At 35.1% G+C, this 18,526-nt stretch overlaps 4 protein-coding genes across 5 annotated transcripts; 2 read left to right on the top strand and 2 right to left on the bottom strand.

The window, feature by feature from the left end:
- On the top strand, positions 308–3,492 carry LOC105158352 (calcineurin subunit B-like). Of its 2 annotated transcripts, none has more exons than XM_020692313.1 (7): positions 308–552; positions 685–768; positions 850–974; positions 1,074–1,170; positions 2,037–2,146; positions 2,763–2,837; positions 3,258–3,492. In XM_020692313.1, the coding sequence occupies exons 2-7, from the start codon at positions 699–701 to the stop codon at positions 3,306–3,308; spliced, it is 528 nt and encodes a 175-aa protein (XP_020547972.1). In that variant the 5' UTR covers positions 308–552; positions 685–698; the 3' UTR covers positions 3,309–3,492. The 2 variants fall into 2 exon arrangements, with proteins under 2 accessions (XP_020547972.1, XP_020547973.1); XM_020692314.1 differs by having other exon boundaries at positions 312–453.
- On the top strand, positions 3,661–5,161 carry LOC110011683. The gene is made up of 2 exons (XM_020692315.1): positions 3,661–4,424; positions 4,860–5,161. The coding sequence occupies exons 1-2, from the start codon at positions 4,062–4,064 to the stop codon at positions 4,941–4,943; spliced, it is 447 nt and encodes a 148-aa protein (XP_020547974.1). The 5' UTR covers positions 3,661–4,061; the 3' UTR covers positions 4,944–5,161.
- On the bottom strand, positions 5,549–8,651 carry LOC105158351 (DEAD-box ATP-dependent RNA helicase 35). The gene is made up of 3 exons (XM_011075080.2): positions 8,414–8,651; positions 7,082–7,986; positions 5,549–6,542 (listed from the first exon to the last, which is right to left on the bottom strand). Exons 1-3 carry the CDS (start codon positions 8,414–8,416, stop codon positions 5,678–5,680), a joined length of 1,773 nt encoding a protein of 590 aa, XP_011073382.1. The 5' UTR covers positions 8,417–8,651; the 3' UTR covers positions 5,549–5,677.
- LOC105158350 (uncharacterized GTP-binding protein YjiA) lies at positions 10,914–15,417 on the bottom strand. The gene is made up of 10 exons (XM_011075078.2): positions 14,940–15,417; positions 14,077–14,142; positions 13,596–13,776; positions 13,204–13,400; positions 12,950–13,000; positions 12,761–12,852; positions 12,475–12,602; positions 11,725–11,816; positions 11,473–11,577; positions 10,914–11,207 (listed from the first exon to the last, which is right to left on the bottom strand). Exons 1-10 carry the CDS (start codon positions 15,288–15,290, stop codon positions 11,070–11,072), a joined length of 1,401 nt encoding a protein of 466 aa, XP_011073380.1. The 5' UTR covers positions 15,291–15,417; the 3' UTR covers positions 10,914–11,069.

Raw genomic sequence — 18,526 nt, 5'->3', positions numbered from 1 at the left:
AAAAGAAAAAAAAAGCCACTTTCCCATATACAATGTAATTATTTGGAATTTATCTTACGCTTGAATCTTATATTTTGATTTTTTTTAAAAAAAATACTATTATTAATATATACAAATGATGGTTAATAATACCGTTGCACCAACTTATTCAACGTTCTAAATTTTACAATAATTAATTTTTTTTATCACAATTTATATATATATATATATATATACATTTATTTTAAGTCGAAATAAAATGTAAACGACCAAGTTTGACCTTAGAGTTTTAGACAACCTAAGAATTGGTCATTGGATTTGGAGTGCGTCTTTCCCATTCCCATGTCTGTTTGTTCGATTCAAACAAAGCCTTAACGATAAACATAAAATTCCTCGCCAGCTCGTAGAAACGAACGAACAAAGGTTTTCCTGTGCTCCGATGATGACTAAGCAGTCTCAATCCCACTTCCTCTTGTAATCTCATCATATTCCTACAAATTCTTATCCTTTACTCAGTAATCTGTTTGTATTTCTTCCTCATTCTGGTCCCTTCATTCATAATATCTTGGAATTGTAGGCCCCCTCTCTTTTCTCAGTTTCATTTTCAATTTTCCACTTTTGGGGACTTTAGACAAGCTTTCTTTGTTGATAAATATCTGATTTTGATCAGTGGGCTTTCCTTATTCTGCCCAATTTGTCCTGTAGATTGATACTCAACAATGGGTAGTGCATCATCAGTGCTGACTCAGTATGATATTGAAGAAGTTGAGGAACACTGTGATCATCTGTGTAAGTAGTGTTGTTCTTGTTGATGTTATGTGTGTGTGAAGTCCTTGGACTCACTTTATTTTTGTGGGTGTTTGATGATAGTCACCCAGCAAGAAATAGTGTCTCTGTATGAGAGGTTTTGCCAGCTTGATAAAAATGCAAAGGGGTTCATATCAGCAGATGAGTTCTTATCAGTACCAGAGTTTGCACTGAATCCACTTTCTCATGCAAGTATTTTGGGATAATCCAATTAAGCTTTTATTGGTTGTGATGCTGGTTTGTGTATAATTATCCATATCTGATAATTTTTCTCATGGAATTTGCAGAGGTTGCTTAAGATGGTGGATGGCTTGAACTTCAAGGACTTTGTTGCTTTCTTGTCTGCTTTCAGCTCTAAAGCAACTCTACCACAGAAAATTGAAAGTAAGCACTTTTTTATTGAGTGTGTGAAAATATATTCACTGTTACTCATTTACCGATTAGTGTTGGTTTTTCTAGCAATCGACATTGTGTTTGTGCTTGTTCGGAGAAATATATGTCACGTTGGTGAAACGGGAGCTTGCTATACTGAATTTGGTGGTTCGTAAGGCTTTTAGTCTAATGGTCAAGTAGTAAGATATAAAAATAAAGTTGATAGCATTGATGCTGGAGTCTGGAGATTGGGGAATGCATCAGATAGATTCTGCTTGATCTTCAACACCTTCTTGACAAATGGAATTCTATAGCTGATGCATGGAATCAAGCGGACTGATGCAAACTTGAGATATCTATTGTTTTTGAATTGGATTCAATAAACTTGATAAACTTGTATGACTTAATTTTCAAAAAGAGACTATGAGAAATGTGCATGTGTTGGATGCAGCCAAAATTGATACAAATATTAACTGTTATTAACTGCTATATTAAAAAACCAGATGTATATTGTTATAGTTTTTGCTATGAATATCTCTTACATGCAATCTTTACTAAGACGCCCTGGTTTGATAATCGAGAGTTTTCTTTTAGCAGTGAGCATTTGTTTATGGCTGTTCTCCCCCTCGTGTTGTCGGCTACCCGTTTTGTACACCCATCTTCTCATTTTTTATTTCTTTCTTGTTTATCATGACTTATATTCTGCTTAATATCCTAACTGCAATAAATCAAATCCCCTTGATAAAAGGTGGTGCATTCCCTTCTTGTGGTTTGTACTCCTACTTATAAGTTTCTTGTTATTAAACTTACATTAGTACTAATAATCAGTCTCTTTCCAGAATTTATCTGTCTAATAACTTCATTTCTTGCCTGTCCAGTTATCTTCAAAGTATATGACACTGATTGCGATGGGAAAGTTACTTTCAGTGACCTAATAGAAGTGCTCCACGATTTGACTGGCCCATTTATGTCAGACAAGCAACGAGCGGTATTAAACTCCTGAGCTCTGTTCAACTATAAGATTCTCAAAGGGGAATATCATTTCTCTTATGCACTGTTCTTATTTTGCATTCATTATGCATATTCCTATAATAGAAATGACCCAAATTGCGGAAAACTAGCCAAGAAGAGACATTAAGTATCAGATATCTGCCAATTATACTAATTTCAGGTGCGGCAAGATGGCCAGTGAATTTGCTTCTAGTTCTCATTTTTTTTGCATCATCTGTCCTTCTGTTACATCTACATTGCTTCAGCTACACACACCAAAGTCTGTATAATCACCCTAGCAGGGCCCTTTTCTTGTGTCCTCTTTTGCTTTATGAGTCTTTATGGTGAGATGGGGAATACATAGATGCAAATAACATGTGAAGCTAAACTTAGAGATCAAAACACTCTTAACAGTTTATCTGATGGGTGAAGTTATTTCTTGGTTGTGAGCTCTGCCTTCTCGCAACAGGGAGGCTGTGAGTAGTGGTCTATGTCACATATTCTTTCTGAGTTATGCCTCCGTTTTTCGTTTCTCTGTGTTTCCACAGCATGATTCGATTTGGTAATGCATCTCCTCATGTTGCATATTCTCAATCTGTGCTCGTTCTGCTCAGGAAGTTCTAAGTCAGCTGTTGCATGAAGCTGGTTACACAAGAGAATCTTCTCTCCTGTTCGATGATTTCATTAAGGTTCATCTATCTAAAACTATTTCTTCATAGCCTATGTTCTTGAGCATTAAATTCTGGAACCATATTAAATGAGACAGAACGAGGGCCAGTTTAGGTTGTGCATATGACCGATGACTCCCAAAAAATGTCAGAACTAGCGACTGAAACTTGATCATTTGTTGTCTATGTCTTTAAGATGCTAGACATGAAACAATCTTTTTAACATGTTGTCTCATCTTCTGTTATTTGACCTTAGTTTAAATAGTTTTGGCTGTAAGAATTTGCATTATTATTCAACAAATAAAATCAGATGAAGAAGCTGAAGGAGAGGACTGCCAGACAAACTATGTTTGAACTACACAATGAAACATACACTATTTTTTGGCTCCACGCTCATAATGTTTTCTCAGTTCTGTCCTTGAAATCTTGTTTTTGATTCAGATACTGGACAGTCCCGGTCTGAAAATGGAGGTGGAAGTCCCAGTAGATTAGCCAAGTGCTGTTCTTCAACTCCAATCTATGAGCAGAAAGATAATTCATCCACTTTGTATATATACATTGTAGTATCATTGACCATCGTGTTGCTTTCTGTTTTAATATGGTGAGAAAAAGAAACTTTTCAATAACCGATGATGGACAACAAGCATGTATTTGCAATAAATCTATGCTTAGTTTATATCGAAGTTTATCATTTGATTGCTGTCCGTATTCCGTCCATCTGTTGTTCCAAGTAAATGCTGAACTTTTCTGGGATTTTGAAAAAGATAATGAAAGATTCATAGTGAATTAGGTAAGAAGAACATTAACTCAAAATGAAAGGATCATTTCCACTATCCTCAGGTAAGTAATTTGAACCCTGAATTCAACCCTTACATGACGACAAATATGCCTAACCTAATATATGTGTAGCCAAAGTTTGCCTCTGCTTTCTGAAAGAGTGAACTAGTTGCTGCTATAAACCTCAGACCAGAAGAAAACACCCTTCTGTAGCCGCCTTCAACATGCTAAATTTAGAGCCGAGATGTTTGTCCGTTGAGTATAATAGGACAAATTTTGCAGCAGCAAGATCCAATAATCTCTATCACATAAGCATATAACACACACACACACACACATTGTGAGGAAAAGAACTTCACGACTGTCCCTGGTGCAAATTTCTAACATTCTCCTAGATTCAGACATATTTATAATCAGATTTAAATGCAGTAACTCTGAAGAGGAAGCAATTACAAGAACTGTAAAACAATGTCTAATGATCGATATGTTCTTGAAGCTGGTACATCAAGATGCAAGAAGCAGTTGTTAGAGTTTAGGGCCTCAACTTCAAATCATATGGTGGCTGAGAAATCGTCTGAAATTCTACTACAAGAAGATGTTCATCGATGGAGAAGAAAGGCTGAAATCGAACAACTTGAGGCGAGACTGAGAGTTCTTGAAGAAGAAGCTGAAATGTTAAAGGGAGCTCTTTTGGAGAGTGTGGAAGAAAGGGCAAAGCTGATGAATGAGGTCAATGAGCATTTTCAGACTATACGGCATTGCCTACGGCAAAAAGAAATAGAAAAAGGAGAACTATGCGGTCATGGGGTTCGTATTGTTTCAACTTTTAAGGTAAAGCTTGCCTTTAGAAGTTTATACATCTGTTGTTGTTGCCATCTGAAGATTCTGAACCCCAGAAACAGCAAAGATAAAGAAATGGTGATTAAGGAGATTACAAAACAAACAACTTGGGCACACTAAGTATCCGAAAACAAACAGCAAAGCTTTAACCGGTAGAAGAGAAAACAGTAGAACACAAGTGAAAGAGAACAGCAAAGCTTTGACCAGTACAAGAGAAAACATAGAACTCAAGTGAAAGAGAAACCTACCGAATGAAACAAGCTTTGAGGAGAAGAAAACCTTGTTTAGTAATAGAATACAAGGGATAAAATGTTTTTACACATTTTTAAGCCCCGACTTTCATCAAATTAAAACAGTTCCAAATTCTTGTACATAATCTGGAGCTTACTTTTTCCCTTCTCCTAAGTACTTCAACTCTGTATACAGGACACAGGAGCTGGTCTGCTGCAGATTCTATGCCAAGAGTCGAACCCGTCACTTGTCAACAGGAGAGCTAGTGCATTAAGCTAAGATTCAAGCAGAGTTGCTTCATGATTTTTCAAGAGCAGTATTTCAGGGGTCCAGAAATTCATTTCCATAATTCTGTCTGATTGTCGTGTCTGTGTAACTAATATTATTCATTAACAGACATTTAAATACATTTTTAGTCACTTTAAGACGTCTATTCATTTATTTATGGAGATACTAGTTTTGATCTTTTTCACTGAAGGAGCCACAAGGGAAATTATGAATCTATCCCAGCTAACATGTATAATGGCAACTGCTAGCTGCAACTCCCAGAGCTCCCTCAACAATATGTACATTTCCCTTCCCTCTTGGACCTAAACTAAAGAAATTAAAATTATATCATAGTAGACAATGGCCTGAAGAAAGATGAACATCAACGGTTAGGTGCATAAGCACCATATATCTACTTCAATATTCAAGAATCTAAGGTTAAAAGTTAAGGTTGCCCTAGGATGCCTAGAGGTATAATTTATTGACTATATTCTAACATGATGATTGTCTTGTGCTTTAAGTTGTTTTATCGTAATAAATTTATTATTAGTTTGACCTCTTCTAACATTGTTATCAGTCAACAATCTTTCACAATAATATAAACTTGACCTCAAGAGTTGGGGTTAAAACTCTTTCATTCAAAATAACATTCCAACTTTAAACATCAAAATGATATGTGAAATTGTTTGTCACTATGAACGTTCTAAAGAGTAATACAAAATATAAAACATACAGAAGAGTGTGAATCACATTTCCCCACGGTAGCCCCCAGAACCGAAGTAATCCCTCCTTGAACTGGCGATCTGCATGCTCTTTTGATGCTCCAACTTGGGGCAATCACGAATACGATGACCAAGACCACCACAATAGGCACACCCTTTGACTCCACTTGCATTAGCTATTGCCTCGGCATCTTCCATTGGATCGTTGAGCTCAGCCAGAACAGGTGGTATCCTCTGTTTTGCCTCTTGCAACAGGTGCTTCAAATCAAGCAGAGTTGTCTCACTCTGGTTCTTGTTAATAAATGTCGTGGCAATTCCTGTTTTCCCACATCGCCCAGTTCTTCCAATCCTATGGACATAGTTTTCTATTTCAGCTGGCATATCATAGTTGATGACATGTTGGATATCTGGAAAATCAAGACCTTTGGATGCCACATCAGTAGCCACTAAAACGTCCTTCTTGCCAGCCTTGAAGGACGCAATTGCATATTCTCTCTCTTCTTGATCTTTCCCTCCATGTATTGCAACAGCTTCAACTCCCTTTAAGAGAAGATACTCATGAATATCATCCACATCTGCTTTGTTCTCACAGAATATTAAAACCGGGGGTGGTGTCTTCTGCAAGCACTCAAGAAGATAAACAATCTTTGCCTCCTGTTTTACATATTCAACTTCTTGAATCACATCAAGATTTGCAGCTCCAGCTCTGCCCACATTGACGGTTACAGGCTTTACCAGTGCACTTCTAGCAAAATTCTGAATTTTTGTGGGCATGGTGGCAGAAAATAGAAGGGTCTGCCTTTGGGCTTTGAAGTGATCAAACACTTCTCTAATGTCATCTTCAAAGCCCAGGTCCACCAAACGATCTGCCTCATCCAATGTTAGATACCTGCAGAAAAGCGAAATTTTTTTAATATTTACCACAATGAATACTTTAATCCATATATCAGTAAACAAGAAAGAACATATGCATAAATGGCACTCATTCCAAGGACTAAAAGAAACAAGGTATCTAAAACATCAATTCTTTAAATTGATAACAAGCTATTCTCATAAAGTCTATTTGTTTTAACTATAACAGGACTTGTATAAACAATAAATCACAAATTATGCTCACGGCGCTATATCTACTCATCCAAGACCGGAGACTACTTGACAATGTGATGTGAGCAGCTAAACTTGAAAACTCCACGTTCAAGAAGATGGAAAGCAATCAGGTAAATCCTACAATGATGGAGACACAAAAGTGACACCCCGCAATAGAAGATCCACTTCCAGCACCGAACAAAATGGAGGGTCGTGGGAAGAGTGCACTATATTTACAAATTTTACTTGAAATGCATATAGGTCCAAGCAACATAAACTCCAAAGTATTTAGAAACAAAAGGCAAAGAAAAAAACGAAAAGAAAATAGAGGATTATCCCTACCGGCAGTTGTCAAGGTTCATTTTCTTCTTTGCTAGCATATCCTTGAGCCTCCCTGGCGTAGCAACCACAATGTGGACTCCTCGTTTTACTACATCAAGTTGTGACTTCATATCAACCCCTCCGATGCAAAGCAAAGGTCGCAATTCTGGATAACCTGCCTCTCTCATTGGTTCCAGAAATTGTTCTACAACTTCATATGTTTGCCTTGCAAGCTCCCTTGAAGGGCAAACAATCAACCCAAATGGTCCTTCCCCAGGAGCAATTGGCATCATCACCTCCTCCTGCAATGCTATCATAATGAGTGGCAGCACAAAAACTAAGGTCTTTCCAGATCCCGTGAAAGCAATCCCAATCATATCTCTTCCTGACAGAATTACCGGCAGTCCCTGCACTTGGATAGGTGTGGGCTGCACAATCCCCTTAGCTTTTAACTTCTTCAAAATGGGTTCTGGAAATCTCATGTCCTTAAAATTCTTGATTGGCGGGGGAATATCTTCTCCATCCACAATAATGTGCCACTGCTTCCTGATGGCATCACAAGCCTTCTTTGACATCCTTCTAATGGACAGCGGCGGCTTCCACCCTGTCAACAAAGGCTCCGTATAAGTTATGCCCTTGGCCAGCTCCCGAACTGACATCAAAGTTTTCCTGTCTGATAGATGTTCAATCATCTCCTTTTCCTGCATTATTATTTGCTCGGTTTGGGTGATTTCAGGCTGCTCTTTCTTCAGCTGAGAAGCTTTAACTAATAAACTTGGTTTAGCCTCAACAAGTTTCTGCTTTTCAATCTCTTCATCAAGTGCGGAAGACTTTCCCTTGCGCTGGAGAATCTTCTGCGCTTCAAGTGCACGGCGTTTGGCCACCGGAACATACTCAACATAATCATCATCTTCTTCTATCATGTCCTGAAAAATTGAACCCTAAAACAGGTCAGAGAACTGCATGAAGCTGAACATCACAAACAACAAACATGCATATAATACCAAAATTTCACAATTCAAAAGGCACATATCTTGACAAAAACAAGCAAAGCTCAGAAATCCCAGTGACATTATTTCCCATGAAATCCTTAGAAAAAATTCGAATACCATAAACCCTAAAACCCATTTCACAAGGTAGCATAAATTGGTGATATTACACGAGAACTTAAAAGGAATTCAGAAACAAAATCAGAGCCAGTTCTTCAAAAACTAAACTGAACTTGAGCTTAGCAAATCATCAAGGGAAAAAAAAAAACACGAACACCCAAATCAGATTAAAACAACGGCCAATATGTGTAATAAATCAAGTAGGAAAAAAAAAAAAAGCGAAAAAATGCTCAAAAGCACATACCATATTTGAGGGATCTTCCAGACAAGAGAAAGAACAACAGATGCTTGCTGTGTGGCGGGGAAGAAGATTAAAGTTCAGCGGATTCGCACGGCGTAATGGTGGAGCTTAAATGTTTCTTCACTCCTTTTCCTTTTACTAATAAACTAGGTTCTCTATGTACTTCTTTCTCTCCTGAATTTGATTGATTCCTTATTTTGGGTGTTGCTATCCGAAGTTTGATCAAAATTTAGGGATTAGGATTTTGCAGTAGAACCGGGAATTGCAGAACCATTAATGGCCGAGTTTGGACCGGTTCGGTTAAGCCGTTTGAGTCGGTTGAATTTTCTTTTCTTTCCATGTATATAATAAATATTTTTTTATATTATAAATAAAAATTAAATTAATAATTAATAAATTACATTGAAAATAAATAAAATCAATTTGTGTATTATTGGCACAACGACAAAAGTACTTGTGGTATTAAAATAACATGAAGTTATTTTTATAAAAAAAAAATAAAAGTAATTACAATTTATTTTAAAAATGATCTAATTATTGATATGGTTGTCATATTTTAAAATTAATGTAATAATATAACTGATTATTATTTGTAAGTGTAGATAATCTTTGTTTTATATTAATATAGATAATAATATGATGAATTGACAAAATAATACTCTTTGAAAAAGATAAATATCGATTTATTGCTATGTTAAAATACTTCCCCATCTATTCCTACAACCACGTTTGGAATAATCTGTTTCGTTTGGATGCACAATTTTATAATTAATTATACCAATGCAGATTGTAATCAAATCTTAAAACTGACATCATTTTTAATTTAATAAATTATTTAATAGGGCATAACAAAGAATTAAATGAAAATAGTTATGATAAGGTTATAAACTATGAATTATAATTTTATTAAAATATGATTTTTTATTCAAACTACATAACTCCCAAATTGATTGTAAATGAGGGGTTTAAACATTTTATAAGCCCAATATCCTCCTTTTTCTAGCGATGCGTTTTTTCATGACAAAATCGAAAAACTCGTAACAGTCAAAACGACAACACCTTGTGTAATGAGACATCGATCAAATCACAAGCCATATCATTTGACGTTGTCTTTAAGAATAAAATTATGTGTCTATTCTAAATTGAGAATATAAATAAATTATTCAACCAAAATTTCTTATTTACAATCAATGCGCAAGCAGAGCAAGATTACGTGGTCAAACTGACAGTGTAAATAATATTGTGCATATTTTGTGGAAATGTTGTTGAAATCTTCATGATTACATGAAAGGTCTTTTCCTTGGAGTATGGGAGTAGTAATAATCCATTGTAATAATATTACAGATTGTTGTCATTACAACCCACAATGCTCTTTAAAACACACTACTGCACATATCAAATCATATCATTTCTGTGCAGGCTAAGAAGACAAATAGGAATCTCAAAAAATGAAGTTAGTCCAAGTTTCTGTGTATATCCTTTTTGCCCTCTTTTTCCTTCAAGGTAAATTATTCATTAATTATTCTAATTTATATTTATATGTTTTCATCTTGTATTTTTAATTCATAACTTAAATAAAAAAGAAAAGAAAAGAAAAGCTTGTGGGATTATGTGATTTTATAATTTTTCCCCCACTTTTTCTTTATAAACTAGCTGCCGTGATACTTTATTTTTGTGTGTATATAAGAAACAATATTACATGTCTTAAAATATATCAAAATAAACTTCTCTATTTATAATTGTACATTTTACATTAGGATTTGAATCACCAACAATTAAAATACATAAACTTGTAATTTTTGTCTGATTTAGCATTGTGCATAAGCTACAGAAGATATTGCTAGTTATTTCATTCATGGACGACATTAGTATGAATTGAGTGTGGATGTGTACTGCGCTGCAGGGAGTGAAGTGAGTTTGGGAAATGAGTGCAGTATTGAAATTCACTACCAGAGTAGCTTCTGTGAGGAGAAGTCATGTAGTCAGGTTTGCGAGAACTTTAAAGGACATGCAGCAAAGGGAGAATGCCAAGTAATAGATACATGTGTATGTAGATACCCTTGTTAACTCTGTCGTCCTGGGGAAACCCCAATACTTCAAACTTTTCTATGAACTAATTTTGGATGTATGGTTGTGTGTTGGGTGTTTTAAGTATTAAAAAATTAAAAATAAAAACTTTGTTCTCCTAGTATGAGATTTGAGTTGCTTTAATAAAGTGAAGATCTTGTAAATTATATTACAATCTGATTTAATTCTACTTTTTTTAAGTTCAAAAATGAAGCAAAAATAGCTCATCTTAATCTTAAATAAGAAAAAGGGTAAATAACAGCTTATACCCTCCAACTTCTTAAATTAAAGATTTCGCCCCTCAATTCTTAAAATGAATATTTTGACCCTCAACTTTCCAAAATTAGACACTTGCATATATGTCCAAGTGATTATAAAAGACAACTATATGACCAACAATTTTACTCCCATCACAACAAAAATAAAACATGAAATATAGTAAAGATCAAGACCTGTATATTTACTAAAAGCAATGATGTAATAAATCAAGGTTTTAAACATGTAGTCTGCTCAAGGACATTCGACCGTGTTATTGACCTAGAGATGACAACGGAACATCTATTCAGAACTCAAAACCTATGGCTTCTCCAAACTATAGTAGACAGGACTTAAACCCCTTCTCCAATTCCTTTGCATCAAGGTTCTTTCCGATGAATACAAGCTTGTTTATTCTTGGTTCATCCGAGCCCCATAACCTGTCTGGTGAACCTTGGAATATGTCGTGCACGCCCTGTAAGGTCACAGAAGTTGGTTAAATTAATAATTAATGATGGTGAGATGTATAGGAGGATACACATATACTAAATCTCGTAATTTTGCAGCAGTGAGATGATAGAGAAAATAACATAAATAACAAACGAGCATCCAAAAGTTAACGCTGAAAATGATCAGGCCAACTAGGGTAGAACGATGATGCATGAGCACTCAAAGAAACAAGAGAATAGGATGGAACTATATATAAGGTCAATGAGTAGCTCTGCAGGGTCGACACTCACCTGAAAAACAAATCTCTCATTCATGCCGTCAACAGATAGAAGGCCTTTCATACGGTATATGTCCTCACTTCTCTCTAACAACAGGGTACCTAGCCACATGTTGGCCTGAAATATGAAACATCAAATGCTCAAGTCATTACATCTGTCTAACTCTTTATCAAAAGCAACAGAAGAAAAGGTTAAAAGACTTATCTTATTTGTATTGTGGAAAGTGAAATTATAACAAAAAATAAGTTAGACCATGCAACTAACCTTTTCAAGATCCAAGGTCCCTTCACAAACTATGCTGACTGAAGAAACACCGGGGTCATGGGTATGGTCGTGGGAATGGTGATCATGATGTTCTGCATCGGAGTGAAGGAGTTAGCACCTCATGTAGTCGCTTAGAAGTTGAAAACATGGTAAAGGTGGCAGTAACACCACTCTTTAACGTTATTTTGTACTTGAGTAGATGTCAGGTGGCAAATGTTACAGTTAGAATAATAAAACATATGACAGACCAACAAGATAGTGGATAACGAAATTGGAAAGAAATAAGCATAGAAAGAGTCTCTTAAGTGCAGTTTGAAAACAAGAAATGCATCCCATCGGTGCAATATCATATTAAAATGAGTTCAATGAACAGTAAGGTAGTATTTGTTGGCATCTAGACCAATTCACGGCTGACATTGCATGCATTAGTAGAATGTAGATGTAGCTTTCACTTTCTGCCCTAATTGCAGGAAGAGGAAAAGACGGATCACAACAGTATCAAAATGATCTTGGCTATAGTTTCTATTAAAATTCAGGAATGCACTTCATCCTTGGATAGAGATAAAATCAATTGCATAATTTGTTTCGTAGCAATACCAGGATAAAAGTGAAAACTGGAGTACCATGAAACATGTAAGTGTTGACAGAGATTGTGGTGGACTGTTTGGATCATTAGAATGAAGATCAAAAACATAATTGCATTATCGAAGTCAATATTCAGAATGCTGAAGATTGGAAAATTGGATTTACCATGTGCGTGGTCGTGTTCGTGTTCGTGGTCATGGTGATGGTGATGGTGATCGTGGTGGTGATCGTGTTCATGGCTGTGAACAGCATGATCTTCCTCCGAGTGGTCAGTTTCAACAGCACTATCAATTCTGCACATATTCAATTAACTTCAGATGAAGTATACCTAAAATCATACTTTCTAAAACTAGCAAAGAATACAGGAGATGTATTAAGGAAAGAATCAACAAGAGTAATCAATTACAAAGAAAAAGCCGCTTAAAAAATTCATGATGGTAATGAAGTACACCTTTCTAAGTCAAAGCCTCCAATACCAAGAACATAATCCAAATCAACTTGTCCATACTGTGTTCGCTTTAGCTGGGCCATGCGATTTATGCTCTGCATTGTAGGAAAAAAACTCGTAAGAAAGGATTCCTGGGTAATATATTTACCAGGAAGTTGAATTAGTCAAAAAGCAAATTTGAAGGATACCTACCCTTATCCGTTCAACCACAGAAGCAACCTCTGGTTCGCGGACAAGATCAGTCTGTGATCAAAATGTCATGTAATCAGTCTTCAGAACAAAATATCACATCAGAATGTCATGCATTATTGTGAAGCAACTGATTCACAAATCACCCATGCAGTATGTGAAAGGCTAAAAGTCAGACTGAGCAAATAGTTCCCACTGACACGACTTGCAGCAGCATTTACTAGAGGTCAGACTCAGAAGAGATAGCCAACTCTTACCTTGTTTACAATGATGCGGTCAGCATAAGCAATTTGCTCTACTGCCTCATTGACAACACCTTTAGGCTTAACTTCATCAAGGTGAAACCCTACATGCTTAGCGTCAACAAGTGTGACCACTCCATCGAGTTTAACATCATTAAAAATCTGATCCTCAGCATAAAATGTCTGAATAATTGGGGCTGGGTTTGCTAATCCTGGAAAATGAAAGACAAGTGGCGGCAAGCGGACATTGATACTTCAGTTAAATTATTATACTATCAAAATGAGGGAGAAAACTACAGCCATGCCTAATCTTAGAATGCTGAACATGGTACATTTGATATACGTACGTGGTAATTGATAATATCAAATTCTCAATGCAAAAATATTATGTAAACAATCTATTTTACCTGTTGTCTCAATAACAATATGATCAAAATTTCCTTTCTTCTTAGCGACAAGTTCTGAAATCATCCGGACAAGATCACCTCTCACAGTGCAACACAAACACCCATTGTTGAGCATAATAATGTCCTCAGCTCCAGCAGCTTTAGCGGCAACTAGAGAGCCATCAATGTCAACTTCACCATACTGACAATCCAAAATAATTCAAATATTACTAAATCCAGCTGGATTGCCAAAATAATTACATGCCTCAAAATTTCAAATAAAAATAAAAGGAATCCTTTAATTTCCATCAAGAGCACAGGGCGCCGCAATGCCCTTGAGGGAAAACCAGGCAACTCCATTTCCAATCCTTTTCAATCCTTCAAACATAGAGGACCAATAGATTTAAAATCCACAATATGTTTAGCGAGGCAGGTAATCTAGACGCGGATTTCGTTTATTTAAGAGCCACTGGACCAATAATATACCAACTATACCACATACCTCATTTTCAATAACTGCAATGCGTTTCCCATGATCAGCAGTCAAGATGTGATTTAACAAGGTTGTCTGTCAAACAATTAGCACAAGCAGAAAGGATCTATTAGACAAAAGCAACATGAAGACTATCCAGTTAGGTATCACATAGAGGAACGGGCAGGCCCTTCGTTTTCTTATCTAGTGAGTGAATCAAAATCAGAATTAAGAAATTACAACACAAATATTGAAGTTTTGACTCTATCTTTACTCAACATGCTAAAAAGCATAACTGACAACCTACATTCTTGCATTCACGGATTAATCAGCTGGGGCAACAAAGCTCAGAACAACATCTTCATCACGTTATTATAGGAATTATGACAAGAGTTTGTGCCATTTACTTCAACTAGAAACTCAAACACATTCTGCTTTGAGCAAGATTAAAACTTTAGCACTACAACACCATGACCATTACAAGCAAAATCATCGTCCTTCACGGAAAAAGAAAAAAAGGATAAGAAAACTTTCCCACTGATTGGGCAGAATTCAGTTCCACTAAACACTGATAGCAAAAAACCAACTAATGAAACTAATAGTACGCTCTCAAAAGAGGACCAAGAAATGGAATCTTTCGATCCTGCAACATTAATAACAACAACCTCACCCAGAAAATAAAAAACATAAAAATATCCATTTCCAGGATTACGAAGTACAACTAATACAAGTTCTCATCAATCTGAGTCGAAAGATAAACTTGAAATAATTCAATCAGAAACAAAACAAAACCACTTTTGTTAGCAAAATAAACACAAGAAATTTACATAACGAACTTGAACAGCATTGCTCCAGCACAAACACAAAACAACAATTCAAAACATCGCGAATACCTTCCCAGAACCCAAGAAGCCGGTGATAATGGTAGCTGGGATTCTATTGTCAGGAGGAATTTTAGTCATAACATCAGAATCCTCAGTTTCCGGGGCGGATGTGGTGGCGGAAGAGACAGTAAACCTGCGGGAAAAGCATTTTCTTGGCTGCTTCGATGAAAACACAATTCTTGAATTGGCAGAAGCGCTGCAGCTTCTGCTCAAGATTTTGCGCGTTTGAGCAGCAATTTTGGGTCTGTTTCTGCAGAAGAAAAGGGTGGCGTTTACAGAGGAAAGCGGAGACGCGCGGCTTTTAGCTAATCCCATAAAGGCAGCGGCCATGTCCATTGAAACTGATGCTATCGACGCCATGTTTGGCTGCAATTGCTGACACTATGGATGATGAGGGGGGTTTATAAAGGGGAGGGTTTCCAGATTTTTAGTGCGTGAACTGCGTGAGAGTGGTGAGAGACAGAAGTTGGGTTTATGGCGTATCATAGCAAAATTTTATTTTTAGTTGGGTAAGTGTAGCTGTGTTGCAAATTTTTACCTTTTATTTTTTGAAAAAAAATCATTTGATTCTTTAATTTATAATTTTGGCATATTAAGTCTATAATTACCTGGTGATCAGATTAAATTCTATATTTATTTGTATATAATATTTTTGGTTCTTTAATTTATTAAATTTAATATTTTTAGTCCTAAAATTATCGACAATTAAGAATTTTAATCAAGAAAAAAAATACGATCTTTTCACGCATTTTATTAATCTCATAAACACGAATAAACCCTAGAAATTTAGTTGTTTATAGAAAGAGACTCATGTCCTAATTCTCAAAAATCCTTTTATCTCCTCAAACCCTATAATCTTTAATCATACTGATAATGTCATATTCTCTTTTTTAATGAAGCCAAAATCCTGTCAAATAAATGCATAATAATCCTTCTGGATGAGAAAAAGTTAGTATCGGTACAAATGTGTATTTGAAACCCGTTCTCTAAAACCCGAACATCCTACTTTTTTTTAGGTAAAAAACAAAATCTTGAGGATGGATTAGTGGTCGAGGGCCTTGAGGTACATGGCCCAAGAATGAATGGGCCATGATCCACGCTTATCAGCCCAAGGCATCTAGTGTTGATTTGGTAGTTGAGTTGGTCATTCTTCTCGGTGGCAGGAGATCATTTGTTCTAAAAATGAGCAAGTGGTCATATAAACTGTGACAAAGACGAGAAAATAATATTAACACCCCAATACCTCCTGAAAGCTCGAGGCGTACTTCTCAAGAAGCTTATTTCATCATAAATTTCCCTCACAACCAAGACTCCCTAGAGATCTCTACCAATAACTTTCTAACTTTTAGGAGACTCGTCCACAGCAAGCGCTGACCCGAGTCCCATGGATCCTGCCTTCTCATCTGCTAGGAGCTACAACTAGAAAAACCAACCTTCCCTTTCGGTTTCAGACAATATTCTCTTAACGCACACATATTAACCAATTACTTGAGTACTTTTATCAGTAAAATTATTATTTCACCTTTTAAGCACTTGTTGCTATTTCATTCTTCTTGGAGTTTATTTTTCTACAAGCGTTTTTTGACTTGATTATCGGAATGCTAACATTTTGTTTCACAAGTTCTTTTTTTAGACTTATTAAATATTCGGCCTAAAGATTTCGGGTTCAAAGACTTCAGTTTTTGCTCCTATCAAATAAAACAAAGGGAAGTTGGAAATTTAAAATTGTTATAACTTTAGAAGTATAAATAATATCATTTCATTTGGCTAGCCGCATCCATGCATGAGGAATACATGTATTTTCCGGTGGGCATTCAAATCTAGTACTAAAAGTGTCAAGTTTAGTAAACTAGAGGAGTAAATATTTAATTCAGACAAATGTAGGACTTCATTTGATATTTAGATAATTATAGGACTAAATATGTTAAAATTAAGAAACTTACAATATTAAATGTGTTTTTTAAAAATTAAGGACCAAAAACACAATGTATTTGTACTTAAAGAACTAAAATAAAAATTTTCCATCTAGCATTTATGGATCATGATGCAGAAATTAAATTAAAGAAAAATACTAGAATTTATATCTTTGTTATTTCTTTTTTCCTCTTTTAAGGTGTGGAAGAGAGAACAGAAATTGGGCAACGTTCTGATTAATGTCAGGTATCAGATAGAGTAAAAGTTGGAGGAGTGTTGTCGGCCCAATCACACTGATTTCATGGGCTGCCCAATAAGCTACCTTCATTTGCAATAATATATAATTTTCTTGCGGAATTTAGAGGGCATTTGGGTGAATTTATAACGCGTTTAAAATATTTTATAAGATGTTTCGTCATTTTTTTTATGAAAATATCTTACAACATTTAAAACTAAAACGCTATAAGCTTAGTCGGTGTCTACAACAGTTTAGAATAAGCACTTAGTAGCTTTTTCTTGAAAGAGTATTTTTGTTTTATAATTTATGCTTTTAAACTATTTATTTTAAGTTGATTCAAGTAAAAAAAGCATAAGCAGCATAATCTGACTTTCTACATCTATTATATTAATTTGTTTTTCCATCACTTCAACTTCAATTTTTTTCCATTTTTCACATTTTCAGATATTTTCAACATTCACTATTAGATTGACAATTGAATTTAAAATAAGTGATAGTTACACTACTCTTTCATGAAATTTGATGTAATTATATGTAGATTTAATTACATCAAATACTCCAAACGTTTGTTTTTATCTAATAAATAAATCCCTTCGTAAGCCAAAATGTTAACAAAAAGAAAAGGGATGAAAAATCATATTTATATATATCTGATTGACTTATTATTTGTTTATCGTATGTCAAATAAATCATTTCTGACAATACTCCACTTATAGTCAGATTATATTTGTTTGACCTATAATAAGTCAAGTTTAAATTAATTATGGTTAAATATGGAACTTTATTCATATTTTTTTTATTAATATTAATAAATTTGGTGAATTTTGACAAATAAATAGATCTTTTATTAGGCAAAAAATAAACACAATGAGTACTAAAGCAACTTCCCAGATCAATTTGTATTGAAAAATTGATAATTGCTCAGAGTGAACTTTTGTAAACACCCCTCTGCAAAAGATTTGATGTTTGGTTGCTTTTCAGCACGTGTGATCGCATGGAAAAATTTTAGGCGGCTTGATTATGAACAAAATGGTCAAAACTCAAAAACTATCCTAATTCAACGTATAATCACCGAATTCCTCAACCTCCCTCGCCGTCCTCACCTCAAGTTGCTGTCCAGTCTATCGTTTTGGTGTTCAAATGTCAAATGAGATAATTTGGGATTGACAAAATAATTGTTGTTCTCAAATAGTAACCTTATGTTTGTTTTCGGTTTTGGGCCATCTCAGAGATGGCCCAAAACAGAAGCAATGTTTGCCATTGCTTGTTTTGCCATGTTTTTGTCTTGTTTCTAAGTATTTTGTCTTGTTTCTAAATATTTGATTTTTAAATACAAATATATTTGATTTTTAAATACAAATATATTTTATTTTAACCACTTAATATTTTATACGTAATATTTTCTACATCATTGGAATAATTAAAAATTTTAAAAAATATAAAA

The sequence above is a fragment of the Sesamum indicum genome, linkage group LG3 (genome assembly GCF_000512975.1).
Source record: "Sesamum indicum cultivar Zhongzhi No. 13 linkage group LG3, S_indicum_v1.0, whole genome shotgun sequence".
NCBI classification, from domain to species: Eukaryota; Viridiplantae; Streptophyta; class Magnoliopsida; order Lamiales; family Pedaliaceae; genus Sesamum; species Sesamum indicum.
The sequence above is the reverse complement of the archived record's forward strand: the minus strand, read 5'-3'. Positions and strand labels throughout refer to the sequence as shown.

Coding starts and splice junctions, on each gene's coding strand:
- LOC105158352 (XM_020692313.1), top strand. CDS start 699: ATGGGTAGTGCATCATCAGTGCTGACTCAGTATGATATTGAAGAAGTT. Junction 769..849: donor GGAACACTGTGATCATCTGT/GTAAGTAGTGTT, acceptor GTTTGATGATAG/TCACCCAGCAAGAAATAGTG. Junction 2,838..3,257: donor TGTTCGATGATTTCATTAAG/GTTCATCTATCT, acceptor TTTTTGATTCAG/ATACTGGACAGTCCCGGTCT.
- LOC110011683 (XM_020692315.1), top strand. CDS start 4,062: ATGTCTAATGATCGATATGTTCTTGAAGCTGGTACATCAAGATGCAAG. Junction 4,425..4,859: donor GTATTGTTTCAACTTTTAAG/GTAAAGCTTGCC, acceptor CTCTGTATACAG/GACACAGGAGCTGGTCTGCT.
- LOC105158351 (XM_011075080.2), bottom strand. Junction 6,543..7,081: donor ATGAACCTTGACAACTGCCG/GTAGGGATAATC, acceptor GCTTTTCTGCAG/GTATCTAACATTGGATGAGG.
- LOC105158350 (XM_011075078.2), bottom strand. CDS start 15,290: ATGGCGTCGATAGCATCAGTTTCAATGGACATGGCCGCTGCCTTTATG. Junction 13,401..13,595: donor TATTGTTATTGAGACAACAG/GTAAAATAGATT, acceptor TTCATTTTCCAG/GATTAGCAAACCCAGCCCCA. Junction 13,001..13,203: donor ACCGCATCATTGTAAACAAG/GTAAGAGTTGGC, acceptor TTTTGATCACAG/ACTGATCTTGTCCGCGAACC.